The sequence below is a fragment of the Carassius auratus genome, chromosome 24 (genome assembly GCF_003368295.1).
Source record: "Carassius auratus strain Wakin chromosome 24, ASM336829v1, whole genome shotgun sequence".
Classification (NCBI taxonomy): Eukaryota; Metazoa; Chordata; class Actinopteri; order Cypriniformes; family Cyprinidae; genus Carassius; species Carassius auratus.
Window position 1 is genome coordinate 12436228 of NC_039266.1, and position 16428 is coordinate 12452655.

Below are 16428 nucleotides of genomic sequence, written 5' to 3' on the forward strand. Positions count from 1 at the left end.
TTAAGAATGTCACGCCATGACACATTACAATAGCTGGTTAATGTTACAGGTAATGTTTTAATCATGTACAGGTTCAAAAGAAAAACTTGAAAAGGAATTGTGGCCTGATTTTCTGTTAAAAAAGTAATTAACAGCTTTCAAATACTTCTCAAATATAAAGATTCTAGTCAATTCTGGTATTCACGGGTCAGATATTTCTGAATACTGACCTTTGTACATGGCAACACTGAACTGACCACTCATTCGGTTTCCAACAAAGCTGGTCTCTCGGTCTCCCCATGACCTCTGAAAGAAAGAAAATAAGATCATTTAAACTCAAATTAATAATTAATTCATTCATTAAATAAATATAACATTAATTTATTTATCTGTAAAATAGACAAGTGCCTAACTAGATGTTCAGTTCCCTGAATTGGAGTTCAGTGTCCTTGGACACTCCACTGCCTTTTTCTCCAAAACAAAACAAAACAAAACAAAACCTGACAGCACAAAACAAAACAAAACAAAACCACAGCACGAAACAAAACAAAACAATTAAAAAATGTGATAAAATTTCAAAGTAAAATAAATTGTTTAAACACACACACATTTGTTTTTGTGAAAAGTGGGTTCATCCCATAGGCGTAATGGTTTTTATTCTGTACAAACTGTATATTCTATCACCCTATAACAACCCTACCCCTAACCCTAACCCTCACAGGAAACTTTGTTCATTTTTACTTTCTCAAAAAAACTAATTCTGTAAGATTTATAAGCATTTGAAAAATGGGGACATGTATGTCCTCATATGTCACCCTCTCCTTGTAATACCTGTGTCATACGCATGTCATTATACAGAGTTGTGTCCTGATGTATCACAAAACACACACACACACACACACAGTATATATATTAAGTTAGAAAGTTTTTTTTTTTTTTTTTTTCGCAATAATGACAGCCTGACTATACATTACTATACATAAAGGTTTAAACTTTACATATACGGCACCATTTATATAAAGCTGAATTTACACTACATATTAAACACATAAAGTACTTATTTCATTTCTTCATAATAAGGCATGGTAAATGAAAATCCTTGAATGATACAAGGCGAAGGACAATAAGCTGTTGAATTTCATTTCAGCATAATGTATATTCAGACGCAGGCTTCAATTTAAAAGAGGAAACCATGGCCATAAACATTAGCATTTTGTGCAAACAACTGCGTAATTTGTTTAGCCTCATAATAAGCTGGAGATGGCATACAATGAAGGAAAGCCTTTTGGTTTTAAAATGAATAAAAATTGATTGCGTCCCAATAAAAAACGAATTGGCAGAGTGTTAACTGAATTGCACTCAAACGTCTGTAGCAGTCCCTGGTCGCTTTATTGTGTGCTAATGCAATAGAGCACACTTAGCAATAAATGCATCTTTCTGATGAGCTCGGAGAGGTTTTCCAAAATGGCCTGATGAAATTGTCCAAATTAGATTAGGCTGAGCTGCTAATGACTCTTAAAACAAAGGAAAATCTCCAAATAAAATTAGCCGAGCCTCTTGTTCTCTAAATAAATCATATGTAAATTACTGTCATTGGAAAAAGATGCCTGCCTGGAGGGTAAAGGTTTCATTATCTCAATGGGTTTGGAACTCTAATAAGGAGGCTCCTCCAAGACAATTAAAACTTGAAAATAAATCACAGGAAATTTATCTAACTCGCAGAAAGCCTCTTTGAATCCTGATACTATATTTAAACTCAGAAATTTCTGATTTGATTATCCTTGGGCAGTTGCTCTTTATGTCTTACGTGACGTCTTATATCAGGATGTGACAGCTTATGTTGTTTAATAGACTTTCCGACTCATTTCATTCTTTATCGAATTAAAATTCAGATGAGCATGGGAAGTTTCTAAGGAAAAGTTCAGTTGTTTAGAGTTGATTTGAATAGGTTCCAGTCACTCCGTTGACAAACCAAACAGGCTGATATGACAAGTCCGCAGCAATTACTACAGCAAATAAACAGAATGAATGACGTTTGAGAACAGCTTGAGTGTGACTCAATACAAACACAGGGATTTCAGTTGCTTAGGTACACGTAACCGCTCTAGTCTTCCTGCCATTCAGGTAATTCTGTGTATTGCTCGCATTTTATCCCTGTTTGACCTGGCGGACTTGCTAAGCGTTGGTGGAGAAGAAAATGTCACTGAGACCTGAAAACACAACCTCATATAGGTGCTCTTGAAATAGGCCAGAATTGTGTCGTTGTTTTCTGCAATGCAGAAATGCTGCTAATTCACTAAAAAGAAACAATGACATACATAATGAGAATAAGGCAATATTGACATTAACATTTTAACCATGGTAAAATCACTGTAACTAACAGTTTTGAATAGCTTATTGTTTTATATTTTTTGACATCTTCAAATGTCTCTAATCCAATCAGAATACAGAGTTATTGTAATTTACTTTCGCTTTCCTGATCTGTCTATATTCAATGTACACCCCTAAAAAAAAAAATTATAATAATAATTTATTAATTTAATTAATAAGTTCAAAAGAGCTTTTTATATAAATCTTTTGAAACATGTATTTACTGTCACTTCTGATCAATTTAAAACATTCTTGCTGAATAAAATCATTTATTTCAAAATAAAGAATATCTTACTAAGCCAAAATTTAAACAGTAATTTAAACAGTAGTGTAAATTTACATAAGTATGTGTTAATTTTATTTACATTTTGCAAATATGATCACATCCACAATTTAGGTTAATAAAACGTACCAATTACATCTTCTATATCTGTCAGAAAATGTCATAATTCACTTCAGCAAATGGAGCGACATTAATTGCTCCAAGTGTTCTTAAAGGGGCTAGAAAACACATTACCATAATTGAAAGTCCATACTGTGGTAAAAATAACTGTTCCCGTGTCGAGCTAGACCCAGTGGTGCCTTTTGCTGTCTGTTGGTGAGAACTAAATATATTTTCTGCATTCTGAATGGCATTCCAGTCCAAAGTGTATGTGCCAGTAGTTAACATTGTATCATAAATAGTTTTCTCAGCCAAAGCATTTTCAAGTTGGGTCTTAAGCGGTGGAAGTGCAACTTTCAGAGTTATTTGTCTTTTTATCCTGCTAAAAGCACACTTTGGCAAATGTTTTAATATCCAAGTATTCATGTGAATTGATTTCTGGCAACACAGTGGCGTTGTATTGCAGGGTCTCAACACTGGGCCAAAATTATGTCACTTAGACCACCTGTTCCTGGAAAACGTCATCACCCTTAAGCAGTTCCGGCTGGCTTCCAAAAAATGAACTTCTGAACTGCTGCCTTTGGTACTGATTTGTGAGTAAGCAGGCAGCAACAGCCACTCTAAGTTTGTGAGAGTGGTTAGAGGGCTTACATAAGGGATGGACGGACTCTGCACATGTCACTCAACATCAGGGTGCAGCAGTAACAGGTCAATTTAAGCGCTAATGAGAACACAGTTAGGATGCAAAACGTATGTGAGCTCCTCCATGTTCTAATAGTTTCATGTTAATGCGGACCGGCTGTGTTGTGGGATTCTGAAGTCTGACAATCCATCCATGAATTTGTAACAATGGAAAACTAATGATCACAGCCCAACAAGCAGAACTTTAAAGTGCAGTTAAAAGAGAAACTCATTATTTCCTCACTCATGTCATTTAAATCTGTAAAATAAGTTTTTTTAGAGAGCAGCTTTGGTAGAAGAGAATGAAACCAGTGAAAAAAAATAAAATAATAATAATAATTACAAAAATCTGCCCTACAACTTGAAATACAGTGCACAACTCACAACTCAAAACACAAAATACAAATTTGATTTTAAAATAACTTAAACTCTTGCGTTATGGAAAGATCTGTCTGAAAATAATTGTAAAAATGCAACTTTTGCATTTATTGAAAAAAAAAACAGTACACTACTGTAGAATGACGTGTAAATAATGACATTTTTGATGTTTTAATTATGCTATATACACTGGTGATGGGCACTTTCAAAGCACTGCTTTATGAAGCTTTGAAATATTTGTGAAACAAATTTGTAATTGGTTTGTAAAAACTACTTTTATGCATGTTTTGGCCTTAGTTTTTGCTGCATTTATACAGTTTAGACCAGCAGGAATCACCAGCGTGTGGTGTTTTGAGCACTTCGAAACAGTGAAACATTTTGTGAAGTAATTGGTTCAATTGATTCAAACCCATCGGCCATCCCTAATTTACACTAGCTCCACCCACCAATTTAATAATTGTAATAAATATGATATAAATTCAATGTTATTACTTCATATGGGTTAAGTGTAAACAGCGTCTACTATTTGCACTTAATGCTACGAAAATGCTACTATTTTTTACACAAATAGAATTGTTATTTGCAATTAGAGAAATTAGCATATGACTATATGAAAATACTGCTATTTTCACTTATTGTAAATCGAGTCCAGTACTAAAGCTGCTCACACAATTTCATAAAATGAAAGATCAGACACACACCAATTCTCTCTCTTCCAGGTGCTGACTTCAGAGTTCCCACTTTTTGCCGAAATTGTTCTCTCGTGGAAATTACATTTATTATTTTGGGAAAGCTTCGGTTTTTAAGACTAAATGTAGAGAGAAACACAGCCGTTTCCAGCAGAGAGAGTCCTTGGTGAAATCACTTCACACTTTGAGAGAGGTGCTGACAGTAGGGATCAGGGCTGCGTAAGTTATTCCAGAGGTCTCAGCAGGATAGCAAATGATGTGACCTAAACAAGCAGCCGATAAGCCTGTGACATACAGGGAAACAATCTCTGCTCTACCTCCAGCAATATATTCATCTGTATGAGCTGACTGCTTCAGGAAAGGCCCCGGGGGCCAGCAGAGGGGGTAGTGTGCTTCCTGACACTCATATTGGCAGGCCCACATGGAATCGGCAGACTTTCTCATATTTTCTTCATTACTTGTAGTGTAAAATCTTTGGAATTCTGCAGATACAGCAGATAAATCTGCAAATAGGCATCCACAGATTGTGCGCGTCATAATACCATACTGAAAAACAAACAAACAAACAAACAAAACCTTGGTGTAGGAACAATTTTCATTCAAAATTGCTAACAAATTTCATAAAAAGAGGGAAGTGGAAAAACTGAAATTGTATTTTCCTGTAAAACATACTCCAATAAACTTTATTTACAACTTTTTTACAGTGTAGAGTTATTTTAGTCTTATCTATTATTAGTAGAATTATCTATTATCTACTTAATTAACTATTATAGATTTTATTAATCTATGAATGAGCTTTTATTTTTACATTTTCAGTTCTGTTCATTATTCAGTTCATTCATATTTTTGACTATTTTTATTTAATTATATTCATTACTATTTTTAAATTAAATTAAATTAAATGATTAAATTACAATTTTAGTAATTTGGTTAAATTACATTTTTTTGTATTTTGGCTATGTTTTTTGTAGATTTATTTATTTATTTATTCATTTGCTTGTTTGTTTGTTTTTATTTATTTATTTATTTTTGTTTCAGTTTCCAATCATTAGTTTAAATACTTCAACTTTTCAGTTACTTGCCAAGGCAACATTTATAGTTTTTGTTATTTCAATTTAAATTAATTGATTTTTATTTATTTAAATTTTAGTTTCATTTTTATTTATTCTATTCGTTTAATAGTATGTAGGTTTAATTTATTTTCATTTTTCAGCTTTAGTTTCAGTTTTTATTCTTTAACTTCAATTAAAAAAATACAACATTTCAGATTTTTTAATTTCAATTCTTTTAAATGAACAAAATATGTCTTTTTAGTCAGTAATAACCCTGCAATAACAAGTTCCATTAGCGAGACAACTAAACCAGCTGAAGAGTGTTTACATGGCAATTATTAAAGATATCCAAAGATGCATTTAAAGCACAGCAAAGACACTCACCAACAACTGCTGAAAATTTAGACCAATTTTTGACATGAAAAGAAGTTCATGTAAACAGCGGGATTGCATGAGCGTATAGTTTTTTTTTTAAATCCCTACATGACATAATGGGCATGAGATTGGAGGCTGGGGGCACTTTATCCACATTGACTTTACACACCTATTTAAAAACAGCAGCCCTTCACACCAAGTTTAACAGGAAAAGGCAGTAAAACTAAATGGGTGAGACATACAGTATTTCATAATTAATAGTAAGCGGCGAGGGAAAGTGGTCTGCAGTGACGTAAAAATGTCAACAATAAAACATTGACAAAATAGTCATCAATCTCTCTTTTTATATAATTCAAAATAATGAAGAACTGGATAAAATCAGTAGTGGCCAGAAGCGAGGCACAGTAACTGTGATTGTTTTAACTGTAGACATCTCCTGCAAGTGTTGTGCTATAGCGAATAGTTTGGTAAGTTCCTGCGGTGGTCTCCTGCTCAGTAGGAGGCCACACCTGCAAAGCGTACAGTAAATTACTCTGCAGGCCCACTTGCCCTTGTCTGCTACACTGTGCTAACTCTATTGTCAAAGCTTAATCACCACCACAAGATTTATATCCTAGGGTTAACTCGTGGGAATGACTCAATAAAGCTTCGAGTTATTTGTTCTTTTTATAGTCAAATACTGCTGTACGTTTAGAAGGAGTGAAAAACTTTCAGCGATGAACCAACATATTTAATCTAACTCATTATTTCTGCTGAGATTTATCAAATAGAAATTAGACACTGGGGGAGTAAAACAACTTTATGGCAAAATAGAGAACAGAGAAAAGACTGACGCTTACTTGTTAAAGGATGTAATTTAGCCTCAGCTCTCAATGTTTGCGGTAGGGGGTGGAAGCCTTTACAAACCTGCAGCTAAAACAAAGTTATTTTCATGTCTCCATCATATAAAGCCTTAATATAGTAGATCAAATGAAAAAAAAATGTAAATCATTTTAGTTAGTTATCTACCTTTCATCCCACGGGTCTTTTCTAAGTTTCCTTCAACTAACAAAAGTAAGATACTTGATTGTTTTTTTTTTGTTTTTACGGTATAGAATGACAGTCATAGAAACATGTCAAACCAACCCGATCTCACGGCAATTCGTAACATTTTTCACAAGTTGGCTTATTCGTACGAATTCGTAGGACCACACTCGTACAAGTTCATACGATTGTTGCCAAATCGTACGTATTTTACGAGTTGCACAATTCGTATGTATTTGTACGAATGACCTACACCTGTGTCCCCGCCCCTAAACCTAACCGTCACTGGGGTTTAGACAAATCGTATAAAATCGTACGAGTGAGGTCGTACGAGTGAGGTCGTACAAATTCGTACGAATAAGCCATCTCGTAAAATACATACAAATTAGCCGTGAGATAGCGTTGGATGACTCAATGCATAAGGATCAACAGATAGATAGATAGATAGATAGATAGATAGATAGATAGATAGATAGATAGATAGATAGATAGATAGATAGATAGATAGATAGATAGATAGATAGATAGACAGCAGAAAAGGAATGAACTATAGCTGCAGACGACCGTTTGGCTGTGATGAGTAACTGTGTTAATTTCAGAGAGTTCGTTTGCGTGATAAAGACCGAGCATTTGCTTTTCCATTGTAGATTAAAACAAGTGACTTAATATGGTATAATCAGTTTATAAAAACCCCAAGTTTCAGAGCAGAAATGAAGTTGAAACCTCAGCCAGAGCGTTCATAACCTGTAAACATCCATCTTAATCATTCACTGCATTAATGGCCAAAAGTGTTTGCAACACTCAGTTCATAAAGCGAGTCGAACGCTTAGCTAATTCATCGATGCACTCAAGAATCAGGAGCTGGGGAAGACAGAGACAGAGAACAGCGATCTGGCTGAAGGGATGTGGTCTGTGTTGAGATGTCAGGAGCATAATGGCCAGCTGAGTCATAGGTTATAAAAAGCTGTCATTAGGGATTTCAACCCACTGCAACTCATGACAGTGGAGTAGTGAATTATTTATTAAGGGGGAAACTTAAGTGCCCCTAACTCAAGGCTGCCTGTTTTTCTGTGTTTTTTCCTTCAGGCTTGTTTAAACCGCTTTGCCAATAATTGTCATGTACGCAAGTTTAAATAGGGATGATTTATGAACATGACATTCATTGTTATTTCGTTGCTGCCAACTAATTTTGTTACATAAAATAATAAATGAATACATTTAGAAAATATGCCTTATATACGTTAACATAGGTTGCTGAGCATGATTAACATTGATTGATGTGCATAAATACACCCCAACATAAAGTTTAATGAACAATTTATTTAAATGAGAAATTTATTATTTTTACTACATTCAGTTATATTTTCTGTTTATGTTCTTGGCAGAGACAACAAAAGATTGTGAATGCAGTGTTTGTGAATATTACTAAGCAGGTAAATTAGAATAAAAGTGAAGTACTAATTTTAAGACCATAGGTTATTTAATCAGTCAGGGTTTCTGCAGGTTTTATGAAGGTAATCTTAAGACTTGCATAGTCCTTTGTAAGACAAAGTAAAGAAAATGTAAGGAATAAACTGAAGGGAACACAATATTGTCAATATATTCTAAAAATGTAAATGTCTAAGGAGCAAAAAATAAGTTTTAGCAAGACTTAAAAAAGAAAAAAAATTGATGCAAATTCCAGCAGATCTCTATTGCATTTGAATTCATTATACAAAAAAACTCAACCACTAGAATATAGAAATAACTAAAACTTTTACTGTATCTACAAAAAGTGATGTGCTTTTTCAGTAATGTGATGTGCTTTCTTCTTTTTTCTTTTTTTTTTCAGTACAAATGTCTAGACTCTTACACCAAGATACATTTACTTGATCAAAATGAAGGGTTTATAATAAAAAACATGGACAGATGTATGCTCAGAAATGTGTTCAGAAAACAGTTGAATATAAAAGATATGAAAGATATTTGCTCTTGCTTTGAATATATACTCAATTTAGTAGGAAACCAGACTTCAGATTTTCATTTTGCATCTCAAGTAAATGCATGTTAAGGTTTGTATTGAAAAACAAGACTAAAACACAGAGAAAAGTATTCAGCTGGCATAACTTTACTCCAATTCAGGGCCTTAACAATGGTAGATTAAGACCCGCTGCAACACAATGCATTGCTGTATGTAAAAAAGTGAACTATTAGTACTTTAAATGAATAAATAAAATTAAAAGGTGATTCAAATTTCCACTGCAAACTAAATAATTTTGGCGCAATTTAACCCAAGTTATTCAAAGCCATTAGCGAATACCCAGTAATTGCTTTTCAATTGTACATGTGTGTGAATATTTTCTGTACTGTGGCAAATGCAATATTTTCACAGAAACTGTACCAAGATCATTATATATCCACACACTAAACACTTTTTGCCGACAAATCCCACAAAATATCCCAAACTCTTTGCTCCAAATCAATTTCACATCGCGCTCATTGGAGTTTGATTGCCAACTGCACACAGATCAGTGAAGGCATTCGCTCTTTGTTTTCTCCGTAGTGTATGAAAATGGTTAAAAATCCCATGGGTCAGTGAAAATGATCTGTTCATTCCAGTTGCCTGTTTTAAGTCAGTCAAAACATTCCAGACTTCAAAAGGGGGCTTTGCCTTCTTAGGCCATTTCTGCGTCCCCTTCTCAATGGCCCAGGAGGGCTTGGTTATTTGGATAAATTAATTTCTGGAGTCTGCCTGCTATTGCAAAAGCACCGCATGTCTGACAGCAAATTAGTCTCACTGAAACAACAGAGACTTCAAGACGGAAAGAAGAAAACACCACTGAAGGAAGGTGGCATGGACAAAAATGCAATTTGATATAACACAAACCTGAAATGCAAATTGTGTCTTTTATTTACCATACTGAACTTTTTTATTAGTAGTTTGAAGCAATTCTATCCGATCACATGGCTGTTAGGATAAAACCAGCACATGTAATGGATATCGAGTTTCTGACCTCACCTCAAAAAGCAGAAAACAATCACTCGAAAAACATCCAATTGCAATAAACATCTCGCAGGTATACATGCCAGAAGCAATCAAACACTGCTTTTTTAAAAGTAGTTCACAACATAACTGTGGGTATTGTATCATGCCATTAATGTGCTCATATCAGTGATATTTACTCGAAAGTCTGAATCATATCAGTTCTCGACGACAGAAGTTGATGAAAATGTCTTCATAACATGGACTCAGACGCAAAGCCGCAGACTTAGAGCAGAGGTCTTTAAGAGCGGAGGCCTAGACCTCAGCCAACACATGAAGACAATTCAAGATAAATGGAGCATGCTATTTTCACAGTGCATGAAAGGCTGCCCAAGGACACTGCTCTGAAAGAAAGAACACAGCTAGCCAGTAAGAGCGGAAAAAGAAGAAACTTCAAAGTTGTACCAAAACACATTTTGATTTAGGATAATTCATTTGATGAAATGCTTTGTGGGTCTTGGAATCGGTGCAGTTACCAATCTGAGTGCTTGAAGTGTAGCGCGCCACAACATGAAACTACACACCGTTTGAGAATAACACCATATATTAGCCTTAATGATAATGTAACGTAATGGTCCATAATGCAGATAAAGGCCTTCAATTGTAAATTACAGTTGGAATTGGGTTAAAGCTAAATTTAAACTGGGCATGCATTAATAAACACAGAATTAATGCTGTGTCGCAATGAAGATCTTATGGAGATTATTCTAGCGTGTAACTGTGTCTTACAGAACAGGACATAATAAATGAGTGGTTACATTCATTTATTACTCATTATGCTGGAAAAAAATGGTTTAGAAACAGTTTCATTTAGAAACTGCTAAATTTCATATTTAATTACAAAGAAAGGGAAAAGTCATTTATTTATTTATTTATTTTTAGAAAGGGTAATAGTAGTTTCTTGTAAAATATACACCAATAATAATGGCCATATGCTTTATATATGAACATGGTAAGATAAAGCATTGATTAACAACATTTTATTCATTTCCACTCAAATTTAAATCGAGGAAAAATGAGAGAGAAGTCAAATGAATAAGAATAATTATATTTCAGGATGTTTGAAATTTGTTTAAGTGAATAGAACAAAATGGGGGCAAAGAGATATGATAATTAAGATACAGGGAAATAAGAAATAATTTAAAACCCATTTTTGTGCTAAAAAAACTGCAATTTCTTTCCTTGAAAGGTAGATGGGTTTTTTTTCTTTTAGAAAAAAATAAAGTTACCATTACCATCCCCCTTTTTTTCCATTTCCAAAATGCCATTTTGGGAAACATAAATTATGTAATATTTAACCTTTGTATGTGATGTTTAGCCCCCCAAAATGCATGATTTTACACACTGGCAACTCCATATGCATACGATTTACAGTATACAATTTGCATTTTAAATCCTTATCTTTCTAATGTGCATTTCTCAATAAGAGGCAGCTGTACTCTCTAACCAGTGGCATGAGTGAAGTCTATGAATTTTGTTTTGCCTGACATTTGTATTACCAGACAAACCAAAACAGTAAAATGACCAATTTATTGAACTTGATCGAGTATAAAACCAGGCCTCTCAGTCTGGATATAAATTACTGCACATATTCACTTCTACTGCAGCTCAACCTTGAACTCAGTGTAATGAGACCAGCCGGGTAATGAGACCACAGAGCCCTGATGACGCTACACATCTAACCAGAGGAAGGGCTAGTGTGTAAAACCACATGCGCTACAGTGAGACCAAACCCAATGACCACTGTTACAGTGGTCTGAAACATGTTCAGTTCAACTGATAACACTCTCAATGCAATTTTCAGTTGCCATGTTAATCTAAGAGAAGAATACTATCTTAACTGCTGATTTACCTACTATGGAAATGTGAACGCACACTAGCATCTATATTCAGAATATATTTATATATTTTTTTAAATAATAAAATAAAAAATGCACATTTTTTTTCATTAGGTATGTTAACTGAAATGTAAAGGCAGACTGAAAGAAGGAAATAAAATTCACCATATTCAAACTCCATTAAAAAATTTAAAGAAATAAATCAGAATAACACAATTTGTGTTACTGACTGATTTATACATTTTGTTTGCAATTTGCACATTTACTTTTTAAATTAAAGATCCATGATACACAATATATTATTAAGCTTATGACTACATTGCTTGTATTATTATTCGTTTTCTAGAAATTAACTGAATCCCTTTTTGATGAAACTTTTTTTGGTAGCAATAATTTTTTTTTTTTTTTACAGTGTTCTTGTTACAAGTCACATTTTCTTACCAAAAACAGTAAATTGTGCATAATTACAAACAAATAACCATAAATCAAGTCCTAATCTGAACCTTATAGTAAGTACATGTTGTTATTACACAGTAATTATCTTAATATTTACACTCCATCAAGGAAATCTTAATACAAAGTGTAACCTTAAAATACCCTACCTTAATCTTAAATGTTACTTAATTATTATTTTACTAATTATTAAGGCTGCATATTTATCTTTATGCATCTTTACTAACATTTTATATGACTTCATTCAAATTCTGCTAAATCTTATAGTAATTCTGATTGGTATGAGTCATTTTAAAATGATTTTAGTTTTGTGTGAAGCCTTGGAAAGGAACAGACTGATGTTCCTCCCCTTCCTGTTCCCCACACCCCAAGTAACAAAACACAATTTTATTTAGGCATTAAGCACAATTGGTCATAAGTAAATTAAATCATTGCAAAAACATCTATTAAAAAAGCTACCTTGAAAAAAAATAAATACCTTCAGGTCATATTATAGCAGCACATACTGCAGGGTTCCCCTTCACCCTTTGACTGTACTTGGTTTTAATACTGAATGTAATGTGCCCCCTAGAGGAAGTTCCTTCAAAACACTTTGCATCCTATGCAACAATTCTGACTGCCTTTAAACTGACCTAAATGTGCACACACACACACACACACACACACACACACATATACATATATATATTTGTCATTTGTCCAAATTAAATATTTAACCACTGGAAAATAGAATCGAATGAAACAAACTCATGAGCCCCAAACTTGAATTCCATCCACACGCATCCATCATTGTTTTTTATCCCTGTCGACACTCAAACCAGGAAAAACTGTTTATTTTCAGATGTGAACATTACGACTTGAATTGACCTCATCGGTTACAGCTGAGCTTTAGAAACCGTGCTGCTCGAATGACCTGCCATTAACCCTGTAGTTCCACACAACTCTATTGTGGACGTAAACCTGTTAATCTATCCCACTTGCCTTCTCCAACTAAAAGTTTTCTTCAATTAATCTCTTGTCGAGAATCAGTTAAAATAGCATTCTTCATCTGTAAGAGGATCACAGGCGCGAACGCGGGTACCATCAGAGAGAAAAGCGTCTGCGAGCGAGCCCTGCTTTGGCAGGAGCGCATTCTTAATTTCTTCATGCTCCATCTGTTGAAATGATAAAGTGCAGCCATAATGGAACACAACAAGATTAGATTAATTGGGTTTGTCCATTATACTGCAGGCCCTTCCACAGATGATCGCAATTTTCTCGGTTAGGGCCATTATTGTGAGATCTGTTTAGCGGCTGATGCAATTAAAATGGGCTTAATGTAAATTTAACAATACAAATAACACTTTCCCTCCATGCACGTTTGAGTGGGCGGCCTGCACAAAAGTCCAAAAGCGGAACAGATAAATAGCGCAGCAGGCCGTATTTAACTTCAAACAAACCAGCGCTCGATTTGATTAGTCTGAACTCTGTGATCAATAACTGTGTTATTGATGTGATCAGTGAGCATGTTTTCATGTTCTCAGGGATGTTCGGGGATCCGATTACAGAGCATTCTCGAGTGTTAGATGACCGATCTACTGTGTTTAAATCACTCGAGGGCCTCAGAGTTTACACTTCTCCTATATGCTGCTAAAGCGTGTTGATGTACAGACGTGTCAAAGCCGAAACACAAAAGCGAAGGGGGACGGGATAGTGAAGTGGAAGAGAACAGGATAAGAATTTCCTTTCATGTCTTTTCCCTCGTCCTTGTCGATCTGATAGGGCTCTTATTGGCGGTTTCCTGCAGCTGTATCAGGTCTCTTTTAGGGGAGGAGAGCAGGAGGAAGTAAAACTGACAGAAGGAGGTCCCCGTGTCTCACCCAATGCTCAGGTCGCTTCTTAAACGGACAGACGGTGGACTCCATGCTTTTGGTCTCAGCATGTCTATGACGTTTGATTTATATAAAGCTGTAAAAATCTAATGATGTTATAGCTATTTGTTTTATAGTTTCGTTGGAAACAGCCAGTTTTGGCAATGGCTTGTTTTGTAGCATGCATCTTTCATTTGATAATTTGGGGATCTAAAACGACATCTGTTTTTGGTGACTTTGTTTGCATTTGCAGCACAAAGTCCTGAGTTATTGTGGCTAAACAGAGCAATTACCATAACCAATCAGACAACACAGCGAGTGTTTCGAATTAGAATCCTATCATATTTCTGAACGTATGAAATAACAAGCACCTGGAGAAGAAATATTTTCTTTCTATACAGAAAGCGGAGGAAATAAACTTCATTAGTAATTAGCTGGTCACATCAGCACTCCTTGTACTCTGTGTCTATTATTTCACATCATCAAGCATAAAATTGATCAAACCTACAATGAAAACTTGTACTATCACAAGATGGAACGTGAGATTTCGGCAGAGACAAAAAAATTATAATAATTGTATGCAGTGATAGTATCTAAATGTTCTTTCTAACTCAAGAATATAAGAACATTTTTATTTAAATTAAAAAAATGTAAGAGTATACAACAAGTATGCATTAAAAAGCTAAATAAAACAGCAGATAAAAAAATAAATACATATTTAAAAACTAAATTAGAAATCTCAGTGTTTTTCAATTACATGTAACCCTATATCCTAACCAATAACAAACGTCAACGCATTGTAGATGTTGCCCAATTGCTGAGCATGTAATTCCTATGTAAAGAATGTGTTAAAAATGGTAACATAGAACCTTTGGACGGTTGAGGTTCACTGAGAAATGTTAATAAGCTGCTTTGCCTATCCAAATACTCTGTTAGCTTGGGTTTTGAGATGTGGCGTAAGGGTAGAGAGCCAAAGTAAATACTTACACAGGTAAGGGAAAAGAATAAAACATGCTCCAATTCAGACCTAATCAAGGACCATGCTGAAAAATAATGAGCATCAAACCCTGACCAAATAGTAATGCTGCAATACACCAGCAAAATGTGTTCTCTCACAGAAGTATTGTGTTCCCCCCAGAAACTTTGCATTCAGTCTCAAAAGCGCTGAACTATAGTTTTTCCTCCCACCTCATATATTTTTTTTTTTTTTTTATCACAAAGGCTCTTGGGGGAACACAAAAGTTTTTGGAGGAACGTTTCTCCAAGCAATGCAAAAGTTTTGCAAGTAATATATGTTTTTAAATATAATTTATATAATTGTTTACGTAGTTAATTTACACACATACTTTTTCCATATTTAAATTAGATGAATCTAGTCTCAGTGTATACCCCACTATGTGTGTGTGTGTGTGTGTGTGTATATATATATATATATATATATATATATATATATATATATATATATATATATATATATATATATATATATGCAAAGCCCTAAATGTAAATACAAATACAAACCAAAAAGACAATGCAAAATGAGAATTCACCTGGAAAGATGTTCTCCAAATACAGAATGTCTTGGTACGTCAGCACTGAACTGTGTTTGATCCTCACCATCACCTTTGCTCCTGTTTACAACAATAAAGTGATGAAAAAGTCAGCCAGGCCTTGACAGCCAATGCTCTTAGGCCCAACCCTTAGCAAACAGCGTCTCATATTGTCTTTATGCCAACAGAAATGTGGCATGATGACCCAACAGCTGAATTATTTGCTCCCTCAAAAAAACGTAAAAACACTCACCCAAAAGGATCTTTACATTTGCTATGAACAATAATACCGAGTAGAAAATGAATAATCTTCTGAAACAAATCAACTGACATCAAACAATTTTGTAATATTAGATGGAATTAAACAATAGAGTGGTGTGCAAGTGTAAATCATGTTTAACTTCTCAATGAGGTCTGCACAACCCAAATGTCTCCACAACGCACCCTCAATCTCTCATTTCACTTTGCCAAGCCATTTGCATTATGTGTGTACAACACAGGAAAAACAATGTAAATATGATCCACCTAGAATCACAAAACCTACAGGTGAATTGCGGCCAAAGTGTTACCAAACACGTCATGTTCACCTCTCTCAGTTCAAAAAAGTATATATCTTTTGTCTAAAAAAAGAAAAATCATGGCATGTACCATCATGTTTAGTCATTAGACCAGTTCTGGTTCCAGCTAATTTTATGGTGGGCTGTTCTTAGACTACTGACTCATGGGATAGACACAGTACTCCGCTTGATGGAGATGAAATGAATCCAGTCATAAAACCCAACGCCA

At 34.5% G+C, this 16428-nt stretch overlaps 1 protein-coding gene across 7 annotated transcripts in view; it reads right to left on the reverse strand.

The window, feature by feature from the left end:
- The window catches only part of eya1 (EYA transcriptional coactivator and phosphatase 1), a 71210-nt gene extending 55501 nt beyond the window's left edge, over positions 1 to 15709 (reverse strand). For 5 of the 7 annotated variants that reach the window (XM_026201066.1, XM_026201065.1, XM_026201063.1 and 2 more), the window contains exon 1: positions 210 to 285. In XM_026201066.1, coding sequence (XP_026056851.1) covers positions 210 to 280 — 71 coding nt within the window. In that variant the 5' untranslated portion in view covers positions 281 to 285. Of the gene's footprint in view, positions 1 to 209; positions 286 to 15642 lie in introns of those variants that run through there. The other 2 variants (XM_026201061.1, XM_026201067.1) reach the window with 1 other exon arrangement.
- Between the last annotated feature and the right edge of the window lie 719 nt (positions 15710 to 16428).